This window comes from Filobasidium floriforme, assembly GCF_021052385.1.
Source record: "Filobasidium floriforme strain CBS 6241 chromosome Unknown HD553scaffold_9, whole genome shotgun sequence".
In the NCBI taxonomy this organism is placed as follows: Eukaryota; Fungi; Basidiomycota; class Tremellomycetes; order Filobasidiales; family Filobasidiaceae; genus Filobasidium; species Filobasidium floriforme.
Genome location: NW_025763630.1, coordinates 752,211 through 770,397, shown reverse-complemented (window position 1 = coordinate 770,397; position 18,187 = coordinate 752,211). Strand labels below are relative to the sequence as shown.

The following is an 18,187-nucleotide window of genomic DNA, read 5'->3' as shown; positions in this document are numbered from 1 at the left end:
GGTGCCGGACGCGACTTCTATTTGCCAACAATATCATCTAGTTCTGGTGGTGACTAATTACAGAACTGCAACAGTACAATTTGAAACTTGCGCTCCACACGCTTGTTTCTCACTCGAAACCCATCTGCCGAAGCAGCAGCGCAGGAGTACAGGACCAGGCATGACAGAATCTATCGCAGACGAAACCCATTAGTATCCGCAACTCGATCGCATCCGACGTGCATACGTTGACCGCACTTACGAATTGCTGTGCAGATCCCCATACGGCGACGCCCTAGGTTCCTTTGGCATCCAGGCCTCGAAAAAGGTCTCCCCACCAGCCTGTACCATCGAGCCCCAATATTCCTTGATATGCTTCAAGGCCAAGTCCTCCAACCCGGCGACGATGAACGCATCACAGAGCTATAAACACAGACACCCACAACTGGTCGGATGAGCTTTGCCAGTCGAACTCGGCTAGCAGTCGCGATCGTAACGTACGTAATGATGCAGATACGGCGTCAACCCCTGAACGCTCTCCGGCCGAGTGTAAGCCGCCTTCAACGCTCGTTGAGCGATATCCTTGCTCTCGGGCACACCAGCGATGACCGCCCAAGCGTTACTGCCCCAACTGATCTGTTTTTCAGGCCCGCTAACGTAGACCCCGAGCTCGTGATCGTAATAATGCTTGTTATGCGCCTCGATCAGCTTGGGTACCAGGGTAGAGATCGGCTGGCTTTCAGAACCGGTCCCCAAGACGTAGGAAGGCTCTTCTCCGACCTGGAGCAGCGAGGCGAGTTCTGCGATGGCCTTCAAGCAGTAGATCATGATCGCATGTTCCGCACATTCCTTTTCCAATTTCGGTTCCCCTGAGTCGAGCAAGAACGGTCAATCATCAGTATCACTAGCACAGCGCAACATCCTATGTCCGTATACGCGCGCTTGACTCACAGTCGACGAAATGCCACGAAGAAGAGCTCTCCGAAGCGTCTCCGGCCGGGGGAACGTTGTACCTCAGATCCTCGGAATAGTTTGGCGCAAAGAATGTGAATTGCTTGGCTGCGATCTCGAAGAGGTCCTTTCCCGTCTGCTTGTCCCCCGAGGCCTTGACGTAGTCCAGTAGCGTCACCGCGAATAACATGGCATAGTCGGCTGTCGTGGCTCAGTCTGCTCAGCGCCTGTGTGATCGTGACTCGAATAGACTGGTTGTTTGGAAGGCGGCCGGGCTCACCGATGCAGTTTCCCCCAAAGTAGGGCTTCGGTTTCTCATAAACACACGCGCAGAGCAATCCTTCGTCGTTGAAAGGCATTCCCGCAAAGAGGTAGAGGCAACGTTTGGCGAGATCGTAATCCTTGAAGGTGGCATACGAACACAAGGCTTGTAATCGCAAGTCTCCGATCCTATTGGCAAGGTGAGGAAAATCGGGAAAAGGCTTCGAGGTGAGCTTTGCCGAAATCATGATCGCCCGCACCAAAGCACTCACCACAAGCGCATATCCCTCCTAGGCCCATCCTCGTAAACCGTATGCATACAATTCCTCAACGTCCTCAAAGCGACCTCGTCAATCTTCCTCAACCCATCCTTTTCTTCTTCCGACATCTCTTTCCCCTTGGAAGCGAAGGACAAGATCGCCGGGTCTTCCCAAGGCGCAGATGTCACCGCGTTGGCGATCGGGTTGGATATCTTGACTCCGTACCTGGGTGAGGTGGAGATGACTTCGATCTTGACGTATCGAAAGGCATGTCGACGGGGCATATGTACGTGTTCCGGTAGGTAGTCGACGCTGAATGTCAAAGTCGTTTAGTGACGTGTATCCGATTACGAAATTGCTTCAAGCTGAAGAGACGTACTTGATGATCTCGTCCGGTAGCCAACTCTTGCTGACCCAAGCTCTATTCATACCGTCCAGATCAGCTTCCTTACTTCATATCTGGGCGGAGAGGAGCAGCCTGGGCCTACTTGTAATCGTCGAAACTCTCGGCCACGTCGTTCAGCACCTCTCCAAACACCAGCTTCAGTCGACAAGGAGCGTCGGCCGGCTCCACACCCACGAGAACCGACTCGATATCGAATTCGAAAGTACCAGCTCGATGACCTCCTATAATTTCAGGAACATACATGTCGTCAACGAACCCGACGATATTACGCTCTCTCCGCCAGCCAGAACAGACTGCACGGACTTACCAAAGTCATAGATCACCTGATCCCCGCCGTTCAACGAGCCGACATCTTCCACCCGACCCGCATCGACCGCTTTCCAACCCATCAGCGAGTTTTCATCTCGTTCGACCTTGACCACACGAAGAGCATGTTCGACTCGGGTCTTGAGCTGCGGTTTGAGGGATTCGGCAATCTCGACGAATCGAGCGTTTTGCTTTCCCGGAATCATCTCGTCAAACTGTTGTTTTTGAGTACGGTTGTCGGGAGGAGAGTGGGTTTTGTATAGCTTTGTTGGCGAGGAGAAGGTAGTCGCTACATCTTTTCAGCTCGTTGTACCTATATATGTATACACTTGTCCTCAAGAACATCTCATAGCCGGACGACAGATCGACATTGGGACGAGTGAGAAACGGACAATCTTCATCCCGAAGCGAATGCGGCTTCGATCCCGCAAAAGTCACCGAGATGACGAACTGGAAGTCACGTGATATAATCATGGTATAGGTCGGTGACATTCAAGCACCTCCGCTGGACTTCGTACCGCCTTCAGTCTCTCCAGCTACGACATCGAGCCCCAAGAGATCCCCAGTCTGGGGCTTTGCTTCTTCCTGCTGCTCAGGTGCTGATGCTTCCTCGATAGGTGCCGCATCCTGAGTGGGCGCTGTGCTCTCAGGTAGAGTCGGCTCCGGTGCCGGCTGGACAGCTTCCATATGTTCAGTCTTGATCTCGACCGCTTCCTCCTGCTTCATCTCTCCGACCGACTCGGCTCCCTGCATACGAGGAGGGTTATCCGGAGCCCGGGTGTAGACGAGGAAGAACGGTCCTTGATCGAACATCAATCCCCAATTATCCGCAGCGAGCTCTCCGAAAGACGTCTGTACACCGATCACGTACGCATTTGTTCAGCTTCATTTCGTCACCTCGTCTCTACACATAAAAAGTATAGTGAAGCCCCTGACGTACCTTTTCTATCGTCTTTTCTTGAATACGCCACCATTGATCCCCTGTTCCCTTTATATACGACCGGATAGCGTTCATTCCCGTCCATCCGCTGTTAAAGCACACTGCGTGCAGGTTGTACTGCATTACACCGTACCGCAACAGGAATAAGCTACACTTTCTTGACAAGCTCGACACCACTGGATACACTCACCTTGTTTCGCTTAAGCTCTGGCTTGTCCCATAGTGCCGCCATCTTTGCCTCGTCATGTTGTAGCGATACCATCATTTCTGAAAGTACACGTATATATCAGTAAGCAGGGATGTTGCCTATAGCCTTTCGGGGGTAGGTTACTGACCATCACGTTGAGAAGCTAACTTTGCTTTGACCGCTTGTAACTGTGTATCACTATCGTGAGTCTCATCGGCGCGCTTCTGTTCTGCAAGCTTAGCACTCACCTGGGTTATCGTCGTCGTCCGTATCGTCCTAGCCTCCTCGTCACTGCCACCCGGGCCATACTCCCCTTCATAATGCTTGATCGTCCTGGAAATATGTCGCAAGATAGTCAGCTTTCCACCACGAACCAGATGACTGTGAGATTACGTATCACGACGACCCGACTCACCTGTCGATCATCTTTTCGATCTCCTCCCCCTTGTGCTTGGTCAACTTGTCGATCGCGTCACGAGCGGTATCAATCCGGCCCTTGAGCGTAGTCTGCTCGGCTTTGATCCCGTTCACCAGCTCTTGGTTGTCCAGCACGAAGCGGTCTAGCAATGCAACGTGGTTAAAAATCGTATGACCTTCATTGAGCTCTAACGTCCTTTACGTGCCGGGCGCGTGACTCACCCATAAACATAGTCTCCTTTAGCTCGACCAAGACTTCTCCCCCCGATTGGCCGTGCTTCCGATCCGCCTTGTGCATAGCGATACAGAAGACGTCGCTCAACCGGGTGAATCCTCCATCCGGGCTCTTCTGATCGAGAAAGTCGGCAATCGTGTCCGAGACCGTCTTGCTACGGCTTGGGTCGTGCGCTAATGTCCAGATCAGGTCGCTCTGTGGTCCTAGCCTTCCATCTGGTGTATTTATGAAACTTCTGAAGAGGCTGGATATCGGAAGCATGTCAGAGGCGTGCGTCGACGGGTTTGTGATATTCGGTTTCTACGAGTTACCTTTGCTCTGATTCTTTCGATGCTAGCTTCAACGGAGCCGGTGTACCAATCTCACGGGCTGGTTCAGCAGTATCAAGCGGGTTTGCATCGGCCCCAGTGTGCTCCGCGGTCTCGGACACGGTCACATCAATGACCGCCGGCTCGAGAGTTTCCGAACTGGCTTGATTCGGCTCCGATGGTCCGGCCTCCAGCTGCTCCAACGCGTGCCGTACCGCCTCTGTTATGGAAACCGCTCAGTGTCCCGTCTCGATCACCGCCCTGATCGACGTCGTACTACCTACCATATGTCGGTCGACTCAGATGCGTCGATCCCGTGCACAAGTGGAGATGCGCCAACTTGAGCGTGACATTCGTGTAGGCCTTGGATGGGTCGTTATGGGCCTGTACTACCTGTATGAGAAAATCCAGGGTATTCGCATCGACTTTCATTCGCAACCAAAAATCAGAGTGTGATCGACCTAAAATTGGATGGGCTGAAGAACTCACGCTGGCCGGCCAGACGTTCGTCGCTGGTATCAATGTCCTCCACCGCTCGACGGACTGCAGGCAACGATACCAAAGCTTGCACGACGTGTGCTGCCCAGACGCTGTTGGCCGACTTGCTCCGTACCGCCAGGGGTCTGATGATCATCGATTCCGAACGTTGTTAGCGTGATCTCTCAACTGATGTGCCAACTCCTACTCACGCATTCGTTTCCCGGAAGGGTATCACATCATCCTCATCCTCGTTCTGCCTCCAATCTGACAATGCATCCGTTGCAGCCTGTATATCCGTATCCACCATGGCTACATCGGTATTGACAGCCTGCTCTACCTTGCTCTCCTCGGCACCATCGTCCGGTTCCTTTTTGGAGATGGACGCTGCCGAGAGCGAAGCCTTGATGGCCCTCTCCACCGCTGCGGCCTCTTCGTCCGAGTCGGTCGGGTACGTGTCCATAGGGGGTGGGCTGTCTGGTCGATTATATCGAGCCGCCGAGTTCTGCGATGGCTTGGACGGTTGATCTGCCGATGTCTGCCAAGGAAGATCATGGTCATATCGTCTCCGCTTAGCGACAGCTTTGGCGATTCACGGTACAGGTCCATCTATGACTTACCATCTCGGTATCCTCTTCCAAACCTTCCTCACGAGGCGCCAAGACCATCCCCCTCGATCCGTCAAGATCAACCACACTATCATCCACCTTCTTGAGCGGCGGCGCTGAATCAGCGCTCCAAAACCCAGGACTCGCAAACAGCGGTTTAGTAGTAGGGTCGGACGGCGGCTGGAAGTGTACATTCTTCGGCGTGGTCGTCGCTGTGCCGATCGGTTTGCCTTGGCCTTGACCCTCTTCCGTAGGTGTCGAGGGACCTACGGATTCTGCATTCGTGAGGCCAGGACCAGGAGCGGGACCGGGTGGCGTCATAGCGTTCCTGAAAGGGTTATTAGACCCCACTACGAACTGGCCTTCTTTCCTCTTCTCAATTTCCGGAGGACCCGGGGTGGGCGACCTCGTCCCTCTCCTCTCGCTCGACCTCTTGTCGTTGTAGTCAGCCGGTGGAGGTCCTGGAGGTGGCAAGTATTGCGAGGCCGGTCTGTGGTCATGGGTCTTGTACGACGGATACGGCTTGAAAGCTAAAGAAGAGGAAGCAGAAGCAGTATGGGTCGTTTCCTGTTGAGACGCTCGGATGGCCGCTTCCAACGCTTGGTCCTCGGACATTCCTTGTGGGTTGAAACCATTCCCCGCAGCTGTATTTTCATCCCGATTCGGTAGCCAGGCGAAAGGGAGCGTGAACGAAACCCTGATCAGCGTGCCGCGCAGTCGTAACGATTTCCGAGGAGGATCCAGCTTACCAGGTGTCGTTTCGCCAAACTCTGAAACGGTAGGACTAGGTTGAGATGGCGTATCCGTATACCGCGGGGTGTTTGTTCGGGTAGGTAGATCAGGAGGACCTTGCATAGGCCAGTCAGGTGGTCCTTGGGTCGGTAAATCTTCTTCCTATAGGTATGACCAACCGAGAAGGGATCCGGATAGCATCAGACTAATGAGGTGAATGCTCGGAAGATATTCGCACCACAATAAACTTACCTTGCCACCAGCAAAAATCCAATCGATGGCTGTCTGAGCATCCGTAAAACACATCGCCGCTTTACGGGACTGCGCCGGGTCGAACCCCATCGAGGTCAGGTCGTTGAATACGGCCTCGTTCATTTTGACGGAATTTTTCAAGCTAATTGATGGCGGTTCTCGAATAGCTAATAGATCTTGCTCATGTATCTTTCCCGGACTTCTTGAAAACGGTTCTGTCCCAAGAGCTGATGGAGGTTGACCAGGGTATGCGTGAGAGCCTGCAATGGAAGCTGAAGGTCGAAACGAGGTCGATCAGCAACACAGCGGTTTGGCGAGTTCGCTCGACACCCACCGACTTTTGTTAAAGAGCAACTGCCTTGCAACTTTGGATATTATCTAGGGAGGCTTGCTATTGAATTACTGATCAGCAGGGCATCACTGGCTCTGCTTGCGAGTACGCATTGGCGACGGAGACGATCCAAGTTTCCCCTTGCACACTCTCTCGCTCGCTACTGAGGAATTCGTCATAGCGCTCACGAACGGCGAGCTCGACCTCATCGTCTCTAGCGATTCTAATACTCTTCATCCTTCCCTAAGAAAACCACCACTTACATTCCCACAATAACGAGACTACCCCAAGACATATTGCTGTAGAATGTGCATCATCCTCTGTCGTACACCGCAGGACCTCGAAGCCTCGACCTCTCCCTACGCCCTAATCCTGGCAGCCAACCGGGACGAATACATCGCGAGGCCTACGCTCGGTGCGACTTGGCATCACTTTGAACCCCTCAACGGCCCTTCCGATACTGATAAGGCTCCTCCACCAACCCATTGTCTGTCGGGAAGAGACGCTCAGGACCCTGTTGGAGGGACTTGGTTCGGCTTGTCCATCCCCAACATCCCGCAAACCAGCTCGGACTCTGCATCGGGACGCAGGAAGGTCCTAAGGATAGGCGCATTGACCAACATTCACGATGACATCCCTCTCGACCCCGGTCCGGCCGGTAAACGCAGTAGAGGAGGGATCTTGAAAGACTACCTCCACTTATCGAATGACGAGAAGACAGGAGAATACTTGGAGAGCTTGAGGAGGGAGAAGAGACGATACGACGGGTTCGGGTTGGGTCTCTTTGACGTAACCGTTCACCCTGCTTCCGATGGAACGGATCAGAGGATCGAGGTGACCTCCTCGTACTATTCCAACAGGCTCCCTGAATCGTCAGAAGCTTCGATGTCTTCCTCGAGGACGCCCTTCGAGATCGACGAGCGGACGACATCAGGAACATGGGGAATGTCAAACAGTCTGCTTTCTCAGCCGTTGGATAAGGTCAAAGAAGGCAACCGGTTACTCTCCGAAGTGCTGAGCCGGTCAGCTTTTTCCTCCCAGACTGACCTGATTGAAGACCTCTTCGCCATTCTCCGGTAAGCCTCGCCACCCAGATCATCGCCATACTACGGAGAGTGCAATATTGACCTGCCCTGAATCCCTTCCCTCCTTTCGTCCGGCGGACGTAACGTATAATCAGCACCGACCACGGCCCGATAATGTCCATGCAAGAACTACACCAATCCATCTTCATCCCTCTCCTCCAGATGCCTTCAGGCGGACCGCTACCCGCTCAACCGAATGTTGATGCGGGTCCGTCTTCCGAAGCTCCCGAATCGACAGGAGAGGGCAGAGCGTACGGGACGAGATTGTCCACGGTGGTTCTGGTCGGGAAGGACGGATCAGTCGTCTTTATCGAACGAGACCGGGCCGGGATTGACGAGGGGGAGGCGAAGGAGAGGAAATTCGAGTTCAGGCTATGATGAACGCGGCAGAAGTTCCAGAAGCCTGGGATAGGCCCGATGATGGAGTCTGGGGGAGGGCGATCTCGAGAGTCCTCCTGGGGCAGGCTCGAGGATAAGCCGATTTCGACTTGAAGGGGTACAGTCCTGCCAAACGGGCTGGTCTCACTGCGCGGGAACATCCGTCCCTAGGACGTTTGAACCTAGTCCGCCTGACGAGGCTTGCCTTCCGTCCGTCTCAAGGCTCTGTCATGAGTCTATACATACGGACCCCTACATCACCGTCGATGAAACCAAAGGGCGTCTCCGCAAGGCGGGTCACGAACAGAAGATCCCTTGATCGCGACATGCTCGAGGGCACGAGTTATGACGAAACGAAGCGAGACAAGCCTGGTCTACAGTTCAGATGCCACGATCGCCAACGGGATAGGACAAAAGCTACAACCGCGTGTCAAGATCACAACCTTGATCACATTGCTGATGTGTGTTGCTGTCCTGCGAAGGGGAATTACATCCGACCAGATCACAGGCTTTCACGAGCAACGCAGAACGGTCTCGGAATCATTCCTAGGTACCCGTACTGTCACATCCCATATCCTCGCTTACGCGCTACGGCTCGACAAGGATGGGCACCGACCGTTGTCGTATCCCATCGCTTTCCTGGCTGGAACTCGATCCGAATCTGTGGCTGTGGTCTGTGACGAACCGTTGCGATGAAACGCATCCTGTCGTTCCTACCCGCGAACCCGCAACGATGCACATTCACATGTGCTCGGGTAGGCCTGCCGGGGGCACATGTCAGGGCCTGCCCCGCGCGACTGAGCGTCTTACGATTACCCGTTGTTCGTGCGTGCCAAAGTGACGCTATGGACATGGACCGTCTTAGCAGGTAGCAACAACTTGGCGGTCTGCATGACATGACCAAGATGTCTGAGCTCCAGGCTAGCTGCACGACTGCATGGCTGAACTGCTGACTGGCCACCGACAAGAGACGTGTCGAGCTCGCCCCGGGGATCGTCGAAATCGCCTCGTCCCTGTGTCCCACCCACGCAAGCGGCGTGAACCCTAAACGCGGGGCCCGTCCCTCCCTCCTCTGTGCTTTCGTCGCCTTGCACCGCCTTGAGAATTGGCTTTTGTTTATTTTCTCGGTTGATTCCGCCTCCCTTGCCTGCCTGCCCTCATCAGCTAGAGCGGGAATGGACTCCCGATCGTTGTCATCATTTCAATCGAGCGAGAGCGCCAAAGAGCGTCCCAGAATGTCAGCTGTGAATCGAATTTCCCTTCCGTACGCCACCAGTGACTCTGATGAGGAGAGGAATGGGACTCGATCCGTCGTCGTATCGTTGCACGTTGTAGTTGTTGTATCGTAGGGGTGAACAACTTGTCGTTTATCGTTTGTCGAAAAGGATCTGGTTTCACCCTCCGCAGTTCTCGCCTAACGAGTAGCCCCAAAGTCACGCCTCGAGCTAGTTTAGATCGGGAGAGTTCGCACCGGTTAGATCTAGGTCTAGGACGACAACGGTATTTTCGGGGCACATAGACGGTTGATCGGTTGATCAGCTCACAACTGTACAAGGATCAAGGGATTGGGAGCTAGAAGCTAGAAGCACCCTCATATTCTTCTCTTTTTCGGGGCTAGAGACATCGTCATCGATAGCAGGGGCGATCTTATAATAACGCAAAGGGCCATCAGTAGGACTACTACAGCTAGTCAGCATCAAGATCTACAAACAACCACTGGCCATTCTGACATATAGAGCTAGAGATTTGAAGAGTCGACTTGAACGAGGACGAGCTGGACTGATCAGCTTATCAGCTTGACGTACGACCCGAATCGTGAGTTTCAGGTCGAGTTCGGCGTTCGATCCACCTTCGATCAGATCCAAGGGTGTCGCTCGATCATTTCCAAAGGATGGCGGGCCTGCGGGGAACCGACGAGATCCACCTGATGGAACAAGTCAACCTTTGATGGCAAATGCACCGAGCTCTCGGTTATATCGTCCTCCGCATCATCCATCATGCCATCACAGCCACAGCCACATTCCACCCCGCCCGCCGTCGTCGTCGTAGTCGTCACATCATCATCAATTCTTCCTGAATTCCTGATCACAAAATCTAATCCATCGCTGTGCAACCTCGACAGATACCTTTTCACACATCAGGCGATACCTCTTCATCCTCCATATTCGACAACTACCTCTTGATCGAGCTCGACTACCGGATACCTGCATACCCTACAACACAAAAGACAGAGAGAGCGAGAGAGAAAGACGAAGCGGCCGGGATCGAGTCGATCAATCGAAACGGGACACCACATTGGGTAAGTCCAATCTCGCTGTGACATCTCACTCTTCGACCCCGTGATCGCAATACGGAAGGTGAAAAGCGTTTGAGGTTCTCGCCTCGTGGACGTGACGACGTTTGGGCTGGATGGATGCCTTTGAGCTAGCGACCAGGATGACAAACGTCAGCTTCGACGAAAGGGGCCAAAGTGGGTTTAGATGGACCGACCTCGTGGAGATGGGTCGGGCGGCGGGCACCTGGTGCTTCCCTTTGATCGAGAAGGAAAAAAGGGGGGACGAGGTCAGCCGAGTCGCCTCTGCGTCGTCGTCGTTTGACATATCCCCAACCCATCGACCGATTCATATCCTCGCAGTCCCCGTTGTCGTCGTCGCCTCGATCGTCTGGGACTGTCTCGACGTTAGCGATCATAATTTTGACTTGACCACTGACCCTGTTTCGACCTCTCGACATTCAGTAGTCGTCACAGCTCGACAGCCATATACCCCTGCATCAATCGAACGTCAATCGACCCAGCATCTCTGACACACTTGCACGAACAAGAACGAGGATTTTGAGCTGGACATGGAGACTTGCTGAACGACTAGACATTTCTGCCTCCGACTGGACTCAGTGAGTCGGGTCGCTATGTCTCCCGCTCGCCAGACCTGAATCGATATCTGACTTTGTCTCTCGTCTCAGCATACACGACCCGACACGATGACATCCTCAGCTCCGCGACCTGGACTCTTGATGAGCTTTTCCAGCCCATCCTCGAGCTCTTGCGGTAGCGACTCGACCTCGAACCAACCCGTCTTTCTCTCCAACTCATCCGCGAGCTCACCTCGGTCCTCTGCGAGCTCCCTCCCACCCATCACGCCGGACCTCACACCGGTCGCCTCGCAACCGTTTCAGGCGCCGTCGTTGTTGCCTGCTACGAACGACAAGAGCCCAGGTGGTTTAGCTTCCTCTCCGTCATCGTCTTTGGCTTCGATACCCGTCTATGCCAAGACGAATACCAGTCTACCGGACCAACTCCCTTCTTTCGATGATATCCGCTTTGATCCTCTCGGGGGTCCGTTCCCGGTGTTTGGCAAGACGTCACACGGCATGGACCCGCACGGCCTCAACGCGTACCTCATGCACCCAGAGGATCAGCTTTGGAACTATCTACAACCGCGACCGAGGAATTCACTAGAGATCTCCACCCAGCCACCATCACAGCAGCAGCAACCTTTCAAGGCGGACCCGTTCGTCAAACACCTGGCCAAGTCGCCGCTCGGACGTCCTCCTCTTGTCCTCGGCAAACCAGAACCGATCAAGTTTCCGGATGAGCAGGATGAGCAGGCAGGCGAGACGGTCAAGAAGGGATCGTTCAAGTCGAAATTGGGACTAGGGTTCGGAAAGGCTGGTGCGAAGACGTCCAAGTCGAGTACGAGCTTGAGCAGTCTTGTCGAGAGTACTTCCACCGTACGGGCCGCCGGGGCGAAATCACAACCCGGATCGCCGACGAGGGCGTTCAGGTCGGTCGAGAGGATCGAGGAGGATGAGACGGTTACTTCCCCCGGGACGGTGACGAGCCCGACGTCAGGGTTGGACGAACGGACGATCAAGGGCAGTCCGGTATTGCTAGATCAGAAATCGATATCCGACAGTCTCCTCAGCCCAGTCGATTCGAGACCCGCTAGCACGTCGAGATGGAGTTGGTTAGGCATGGGACCTAAACAACAGCGGAAAAAGTCGGCATCGATCGCTTTGGTCAAGAAACCTACCAAGTTGCACGAGGCCGCTCCGCTCGATCCTGGTCTCTCTGCAGATCCGCTGGCGGGTGTGCTCCCGGATTCGGTCCCTGCGGATGCGACCCCAGCCGTCAACGAGTCGTTGCACCTGCTCACTCGGACCCGTTCGCCCATGCCAGAAAGCTTGAGGGCGATGAGGAACGTCTCCATCAAAAAGCTCGAGAACCTCCGAGCTCCCAGCCCCAATCCCATCTTGCTCGATGCGTCCATCCCGGCTTACCTGGCGAAACATGGATCGGACGTGTCCAGCTCGAAACGGTTGATGAAGTTCCCCCGAAGCGTCAATTCCAGGCAGTTGCCAGGGACGGGGCTCGGACCGGCCGAAGCGGGGATGAGGATTGATGTCGGAGTGAGGGCTTTGTTGAGAAAGATCGACTCGCACGAGGTGCTAGACTTGAGCGAAATCAGCACGATGACCGTTTATGCGACGACGTCTGGCAAGAAGATGCCTAATGGACTGAGCGACTTGGCCAATATCAAAGCCAAGATCGAGCAGAACGCCAGGCGTGGACCGGGGATCCCGGCTTTCCTCGCTCGGCCTGGGTTCGAATATAGGATGTGGTGCTACGACGGGGATGGAAACTGCAATCGCATCGAGAGCGACTATGTCAGCTACGAGCTCGAATTCTCACCGGGCCTTTTGGCGTTCGGAGAGGAAATATCGATGTTGGCGAGGGACGGGAGATCGAGATATACTTCGTACGACAACACGGCTGCGGGTCGACCGATCCAAGCGAATTCGAGGTCTACGTCGAGGGAGGCTTTGCAGGATGACGAATTCAATTATGGAAAACCAGAGACAGCCAAGGCGGCTCAGGCTCCGATTCAGACGATACCACGCTCCAACTCCTCCGTCAAGTTTCCTTCCTCGCAACCGACTTCGGCTTCGCTACCCAAATCAACACGGACGGGGAAGACGCCTCGAAAGCAAAAGCCGATCAACTGGGCGATCGCGTCTGACTCGGAGAGTAGCGAATCTGATTCGGAAGAGAGCGAGAGTGAGGATGAAGGGCAGCCGTTGAGCAGGGTCGCGACGAGGCAGAAACCAGTAGAGATGGAGCCGCTGAAGGGTGTGCGATCGCAAGGACCGCCTGCGAGCCGGCCGAACAACTTGACTCGACCTACTTCCCTCGTCGCCGGCCACCAGCAACAATCCAGCAGAACTACAGCGGCGTCACGTCCTCCACTCGACCGTCGCACTACCGACGAACGACGACGGACCGAAGCCGATCTGACGGCCAAGTATCGAGACCACGTGATGCAAACCAGGGAACGAAGAGATCAAGCCAGGGTCGGTGTCGTCGAGAGGCAACGAGCTGGAGATGCCATGAGGGAAAAGGAGCGAGATCGTCGAAAATCGCTGGCGGGGATCTCTCCGATCGTCATGCCGGAAAAGACGGGTCGAAGCGCGAGAAACACTTCGGCTCCCGTCAGTCCTCATCACGTCCGAAACAACTCGGAAGCCTCGACATTCAACGGATTGTCCGCCTCGGGGTCACGACCGCACCGCAAATCCACCGTCGAGCCATCGAGGTTGAATCCCGACCTAGGCAACCACGGTTTGAGTCGTCGCTCGATGAGCTACGCCGACGTTCGTGCTTCGACGATGCAGCAACCGTTCGCGGTACCTCATCAGGCACCTTTTTTGCCGCACTCGATGTCGTTTTCCCCGGGTCAACCTCAGGTCATGTACGTGCCTGTGCCAGTCATGCACTATCCTCAGCCTAGCATGGGATTCATGCCTATGCATCCGATGATGGGACAACAACCGCAACAAACGATGCCACCCAATTTCTCTCAGATGAGAAGACAATCTATCGGAATTCCCATCCTCTCACCTCATCATACTGGCTCACGACACACCAAGAACGTCAGCGGGCATCAGTCCGGCGCTCCCATGTTGTCACCGAACCATACTGGGCCCCGACATGGTCAAAACACTACCGGACATCAACAGGCGCTGCAATCGTCCCGGCCCACCAAAAGAACGCCCGTCCAATAGAGCGCGGCGCGATTCTACCCTAATTTCACGACATGGACCTTCTCTCCTTTTCTCTCACTTGACGAACGTTTCATCATCATATATAGTTATTTAGTGTAGCGCTTGCATTCTCTGTATGAGCGCCTTTCCCTTGAATACTGGTCGAATTGACCCCTTAAACGATCTTTCATGAATACCTTTTCGGGTCGGGCCAAGAAGCCTCCGATCGGAAGCAATTGGAGCTCGCTGATATAGAGAACCGTAGCACGATGTCAACAGGTCGATGCTCATCAAGTCTCCATATCTAAAGGAGGCCTACCTAGATCTCTATATACCAACGCCTAAATCTCTACGGTTACGTCGCTCAGGCCAATTCCTCGCAAAATGCCGCCCCACAAGATCCTGCTCTTCAACCCAAATTCGACAGAGGGCTTCACAACGGTCAGTCTAGTACTGTAGTCAGGAGTACAGACCTTCGGATGCCAATCCTGCAGCATTCTTCACAGGCCATGACGGAGCATATCACCAAGTACTACGAGTCCAATGATGACGTGCATGTCCGGTTTGGCACTGCTCCCGTCGAGGCTCCGGCGTCCATCACTTCTGTGACCACCTCGATACTCTCCGCTGCAAGCTCTCTGCGCAACATTCTGTCGGAACTTGAACACGAGAATTACGACGCTATCGTCATCGCCTGCTTCTCTGCACACCCTTTGGTGCCCATGCTACGTGAGATGACGACAGTACCAGTCGTCGGTATCATGGAGGCTGGAATCCTCATGGCGTCTCAAGTCGGCAGCAAGCCGGGAATCATTACCACCGACAAGCGGTGGGAACCGTTACTGGAGCACGAGATCGAGGGAGAACTGGGTCTTTCCCGCCAGTGCCGAGCGGGCGTCATGTCGAGTGGTCTTTCGGTGTTGGAGCTCGAGACGTTGCCGTGGGAACGAGTAGGCGCCGCTCTGGGGAGAGCCGCAGCCCGCATGGTCGCCGAGAGAGAGGCCGACGTGATCCTGCTCGGCTGCGCCGGGATGGTAGGGCTAGACGAGGTCGTTCAGCATCACGTCGGCCCCGATGTGACCGTGATCGACCCAGTAGTGTGTGCGGTCGAGACAGCCGTCAGTCTAGCACGGATGAAGCTGCGTACGGCGAAAGCGGGACGTTATGCAATGTCCACCATGTAGAATACAAGGGAATGTCGAAACGATCGTTGGATACAGTTCAGCTTTGGTCTCTTCAAGCCACAGGTCAGGCTAGTCTTATTTCCCATTTCGCCGCACGGCAGGTGAGGGCGTCCTGTTGAGGGAGATCCAGGAAAATCAGTTACGAAGTAAAACAGCCAGAGTAGCAGCAAATGCACTCACCACGACCGCGTGGCGGGCTCTTTCCGCTTGGCCGTTCCCAAATTTGACCATCCTCCCGTCCTCTCCATAGCCTCGGCTCGACCACGAGCAGCCCCTCCAGCCCCTCCGGCGAACGGATTCGAACTGCCTCGCCGCGAGCTGGAAATCGGCGTCCCCATGCTCCTCTCCAACAAGGTCCTTCCCGCAGGCGTGAGAGTATCAGCATTCCGTCTAGGTGTGGCACTCCCTTCCTTTTCAAAGATGGATCCGCGGCTAGCAGGCGGTCCCATATCTCCCATCTTGCGTTCTGGTCCAGAGAGGATGGCCAGGCCTCTGGGAGCGGTACCGTAACCCTTTGCTCGCTCTCTCATCGCTCGGGACGCGTCCTTGGCCAATCGTCTTCCGATATCATCCCGGCGCTTGGGTTCGTTGATCTTGAAGCCCACCGCAGCAGAGTCCAGGGGGTCTCCAGATTCTTCTAGAGCGCGAGGTGTGCTCATCAGTGAACCCCACGTCATCAGCTGGGAGACAGCCTGAGGTCCGAGTTGTTCTGGCGAGGGAGATGGTGCCGTAGGAACGAGGGCGTAGTCGTTGAACGTCGGCATGCTGGAACTAGGATGATCTGTATGCATTGAGCGTCAGTACCGATTGACTAAAATATCCGTATCATGAATCTCGACCTACATGGCGTCCCACCGATAGCGGCGGCGACTCGGCTCCTCGTTGGACTCGAAGCCCTCGCGCTGCTCCTGCCACTGTTTCTGGACGGTTCGAGATCATCTTCATCTCTCATCCTAGTATTGTCATGGGAAATCTCCGGGGGGTTCTGGCGGAGCTCAGATACGCTACTAGCGTTCGGTGGCCGTTTCAGCGGGTCCACGTCGGCGTCGGGACCGAACATGAAGGCGTTCCTCGTCTGCAGTAGGGATTGATAAGTAGGTCAACATCCCACCAATCATCCGGAGCTCGACCCCAGAACCCGTATTGCTAAACTTACCCTATAGGCCCACGTAGGTACCGTCCTCTCCCTCGAATCCTTCTCGTCCGCCATGACAGCCTTCTCGATCAACTCCCTCTCCTTTCTCTCCAGCTCTCCTCTACCTAGACCATCCCCTGATCCATTAGCGAGATCTCGAGCGGGCACTAACTGCCCGTCCTGATTCATCATCGCCGTCTCAGGGAGACCTGCTTCGTTGAGCGCACGGGCGAGGTGCGAGTCGGCAGGGAGCGGGAGTTCGGTGAGGGTGTCCTTGTCTTGAGGTGAATTACTCTGCAGTATTTGAGCGGAGGGGAGGGCGTTGGGAATGACTAGTTGCTGATCCGAGATGTCCGGTGCGTTCAAGGAAGGGGCTGGACGAATCAATGCCATGGAATCGGCTGACCTGGCGGTGTCGTCGTTGTCGCCGCTCAAGACGAGCGCCATGACCTCTTCCTCGTCGTCGACATCCTCTTGAGCTCGTCCTTTGCCCTTGTCCACCTTAATCAACGTTTGCTTGCCAGATCCTTCTTCTATCAGACCCGTTTTCTCCTTCTTCGACCCATCATCCGCTGGCGATTTCGAGCTCGACTCTATCATGAGCACCTTCCCATCCGGACCTTGTACCAGCTCCTTCTTGCTCTTCTTGACCGCCTCCTTGGCCTCTTCCCCCAACGTCAACCTCAAGAGCCCATCGTCCGTAGGGATATAACCCCCATGTTCGATCAAGAGCCTCCTTCGATCTTGTTCCAACCTCAGTCTGTTGGCTTTGGCTTTCGTCTCCGCCTCAAAGGCCCAGGCGTACTTTTCTTTTCTACGAGCGTTGTCTTCGGTGAGGATCTCTAGGAAGGAGGCGTTATCCTCGGAGGTGTAGACGTGTTGAAAGTCCTACCATGAGAAGGCCCAAGTCGTTGACAGCGATCAACCAACGGTTCAAATGAGGACCAAGGGGCATTGAAGAAGGAGAGTCGACCTACATCTAATCCACGTGACGTATCGATCTTTCTACGTTTAATCTCCTGTTCATCCCTCTCATCCTGTTCCCTCTGTCTATACCCAGGTAAAGGGGTCTCTAGATCCGCTCCTCCAAACGGCGTCCGGGAGATGTACGGCGTCCCGTTATATTCCGCCAACTCGGCTTCCCTGCGCCGTCTCTCCCTTTCCACCCTGGGCGTACTCGATCCTGCAGCATCCGAGCTGAGAGAGGAGAGGTGTCGGATGGACGAGGCGAGCGCTTGGGAGTCTTGGGATTCAAGAGCTGATAGGTAAGCGTTGGTCGCTGCGAGCCGGGGGAGTGTGGGGAAGAAGTCTCGTTTAATGATATGAGATAGAGAGGCCGTATATTCATCTTCCTGTTGATGTGTATCCAGACGTAGAGAGAAGGATCAGCAAGAGGACACGAGGGGGACCCTTGATGATGGCAAATCATGACTCACGTCGAGCACGACCTGTCTGGCCAGGCTGACCCCTGGCGTTTTTGACGGACCAGCTTCCGACGTCCGTGCGACGTGTCGACTGGATGATGGGGTGGCGTTACGACTCATCTTTCAGACTTGATGTTGTTCTAAGTCGGAGGGTTTCATCTTGACAAGCTGATGTGATTGCAGAGTATTCATCATGTTCAATGGCGAACCTGAGTCGCACGATCGACTTGATATCGCATAGTGATGATGATGATGGTTGTAATTATCGATTTATGCGTTATTTGCGATTCGG

The 18,187-nt window shown here is 54.7% G+C and overlaps 6 protein-coding genes across 6 annotated transcripts; 3 read left to right on the top strand and 3 right to left on the bottom strand.

Moving 5' to 3' along the window:
* Positions 1 to 3: 3 nt before the first annotated feature.
* HD553DRAFT_349756 (alpha-L-rhamnosidase) lies at positions 4 to 2,446 on the bottom strand. The gene is made up of 9 exons (XM_046183479.1): positions 2,165 to 2,446; positions 1,940 to 2,078; positions 1,831 to 1,872; positions 1,464 to 1,763; positions 1,211 to 1,380; positions 931 to 1,131; positions 481 to 848; positions 242 to 402; positions 4 to 170 (listed from the first exon to the last, which is right to left on the bottom strand). Exons 1-9 carry the CDS (start codon positions 2,367 to 2,369, stop codon positions 110 to 112), a joined length of 1,647 nt encoding a protein of 548 aa, XP_046037230.1. The 5' UTR covers positions 2,370 to 2,446; the 3' UTR covers positions 4 to 109.
* On the bottom strand, positions 2,311 to 6,567 carry HD553DRAFT_228885 (uncharacterized protein). Its single transcript, XM_046177296.1, has 15 exons — positions 6,320 to 6,567; positions 6,085 to 6,229; positions 5,348 to 5,979; positions 4,940 to 5,265; positions 4,740 to 4,873; positions 4,535 to 4,675; positions 4,411 to 4,470; positions 4,254 to 4,311; positions 3,930 to 4,186; positions 3,706 to 3,850; positions 3,539 to 3,623; positions 3,439 to 3,478; positions 3,294 to 3,370; positions 3,104 to 3,220; positions 2,311 to 3,015 (listed from the first exon to the last, which is right to left on the bottom strand). Exons 1-15 carry the CDS (start codon positions 6,440 to 6,442, stop codon positions 2,656 to 2,658), a joined length of 2,700 nt encoding a protein of 899 aa, XP_046037229.1. The 5' UTR covers positions 6,443 to 6,567; the 3' UTR covers positions 2,311 to 2,655.
* Positions 6,568 to 6,841: 274 nt separating this feature from the next.
* Positions 6,842 to 8,228, top strand: HD553DRAFT_228800 (NRDE protein-domain-containing protein). Its single transcript, XM_046177294.1, has 2 exons — positions 6,842 to 7,726; positions 7,831 to 8,228. The coding sequence occupies exons 1-2, from the start codon at positions 6,957 to 6,959 to the stop codon at positions 8,111 to 8,113; spliced, it is 1,053 nt and encodes a 350-aa protein (XP_046037228.1). The 5' UTR covers positions 6,842 to 6,956; the 3' UTR covers positions 8,114 to 8,228.
* Positions 8,229 to 10,880: 2,652 nt separating this feature from the next.
* HD553DRAFT_228805 (uncharacterized protein) lies at positions 10,881 to 14,461 on the top strand. Its single transcript, XM_046177295.1, has 2 exons — positions 10,881 to 11,005; positions 11,075 to 14,461. The coding sequence occupies exon 2, from the start codon at positions 11,093 to 11,095 to the stop codon at positions 14,171 to 14,173; it is 3,081 nt and encodes a 1,026-aa protein (XP_046037227.1). The 5' UTR covers positions 10,881 to 11,005; positions 11,075 to 11,092; the 3' UTR covers positions 14,174 to 14,461.
* A 10-nt stretch (positions 14,462 to 14,471) lies between these two features.
* HD553DRAFT_310515 (hydantoin racemase) lies at positions 14,472 to 15,349 on the top strand (the record flags this gene model as incomplete). Its single annotated transcript, XM_046179846.1, has 2 exons — positions 14,537 to 14,593; positions 14,659 to 15,336. 2 exons carry the CDS (start codon positions 14,537 to 14,539, stop codon positions 15,334 to 15,336), a joined length of 735 nt encoding a protein of 244 aa, XP_046037226.1.
* HD553DRAFT_335090 (nuclear protein DGCR14) lies at positions 15,350 to 18,044 on the bottom strand. Its single transcript, XM_046182179.1, has 6 exons — positions 17,908 to 18,044; positions 17,449 to 17,823; positions 16,493 to 17,359; positions 16,180 to 16,411; positions 15,517 to 16,117; positions 15,350 to 15,448 (listed from the first exon to the last, which is right to left on the bottom strand). The coding sequence occupies exons 1-6, from the start codon at positions 18,013 to 18,015 to the stop codon at positions 15,412 to 15,414; spliced, it is 2,220 nt and encodes a 739-aa protein (XP_046037225.1). The 5' UTR covers positions 18,016 to 18,044; the 3' UTR covers positions 15,350 to 15,411.
* Between the last annotated feature and the right edge of the window lie 143 nt (positions 18,045 to 18,187).

Coding starts and splice junctions, on each gene's coding strand:
- HD553DRAFT_228805 (XM_046177295.1), top strand. CDS start 11,093: ATGACATCCTCAGCTCCGCGACCTGGACTCTTGATGAGCTTTTCCAGC.
- HD553DRAFT_228800 (XM_046177294.1), top strand. CDS start 6,957: ATGTGCATCATCCTCTGTCGTACACCGCAGGACCTCGAAGCCTCGACC. Junction 7,727..7,830: donor GACCTCTTCGCCATTCTCCG/GTAAGCCTCGCC, acceptor ACGTATAATCAG/CACCGACCACGGCCCGATAA.
- HD553DRAFT_349756 (XM_046183479.1), bottom strand. CDS start 2,369: ATGATTCCGGGAAAGCAAAACGCTCGATTCGTCGAGATTGCCGAATCC. Junction 1,132..1,210: donor CTTTGGGGGAAACTGCATCG/GTGAGCCCGGCC, acceptor GAGCCACGACAG/CCGACTATGCCATGTTATTC. Junction 403..480: donor CGCCGTATCTGCATCATTAC/GTACGTTACGAT, acceptor CTGTGTTTATAG/CTCTGTGATGCGTTCATCGT.
- HD553DRAFT_228885 (XM_046177296.1), bottom strand. CDS start 6,442: ATGAACGAGGCCGTATTCAACGACCTGACCTCGATGGGGTTCGACCCG. Junction 4,874..4,939: donor CCCTTCCGGGAAACGAATGC/GTGAGTAGGAGT, acceptor GATGATCATCAG/ACCCCTGGCGGTACGGAGCA. Junction 3,479..3,538: donor GGACGACGACGATAACCCAG/GTGAGTGCTAAG, acceptor AGTGATACACAG/TTACAAGCGGTCAAAGCAAA.
- HD553DRAFT_335090 (XM_046182179.1), bottom strand. CDS start 18,015: ATGAGTCGTAACGCCACCCCATCATCCAGTCGACACGTCGCACGGACG. Junction 17,360..17,448: donor ATACGTCACGTGGATTAGAT/GTAGGTCGACTC, acceptor TTCTCATGGTAG/GACTTTCAACACGTCTACAC. Junction 16,412..16,492: donor TACCTACGTGGGCCTATAGG/GTAAGTTTAGCA, acceptor TCCCTACTGCAG/ACGAGGAACGCCTTCATGTT.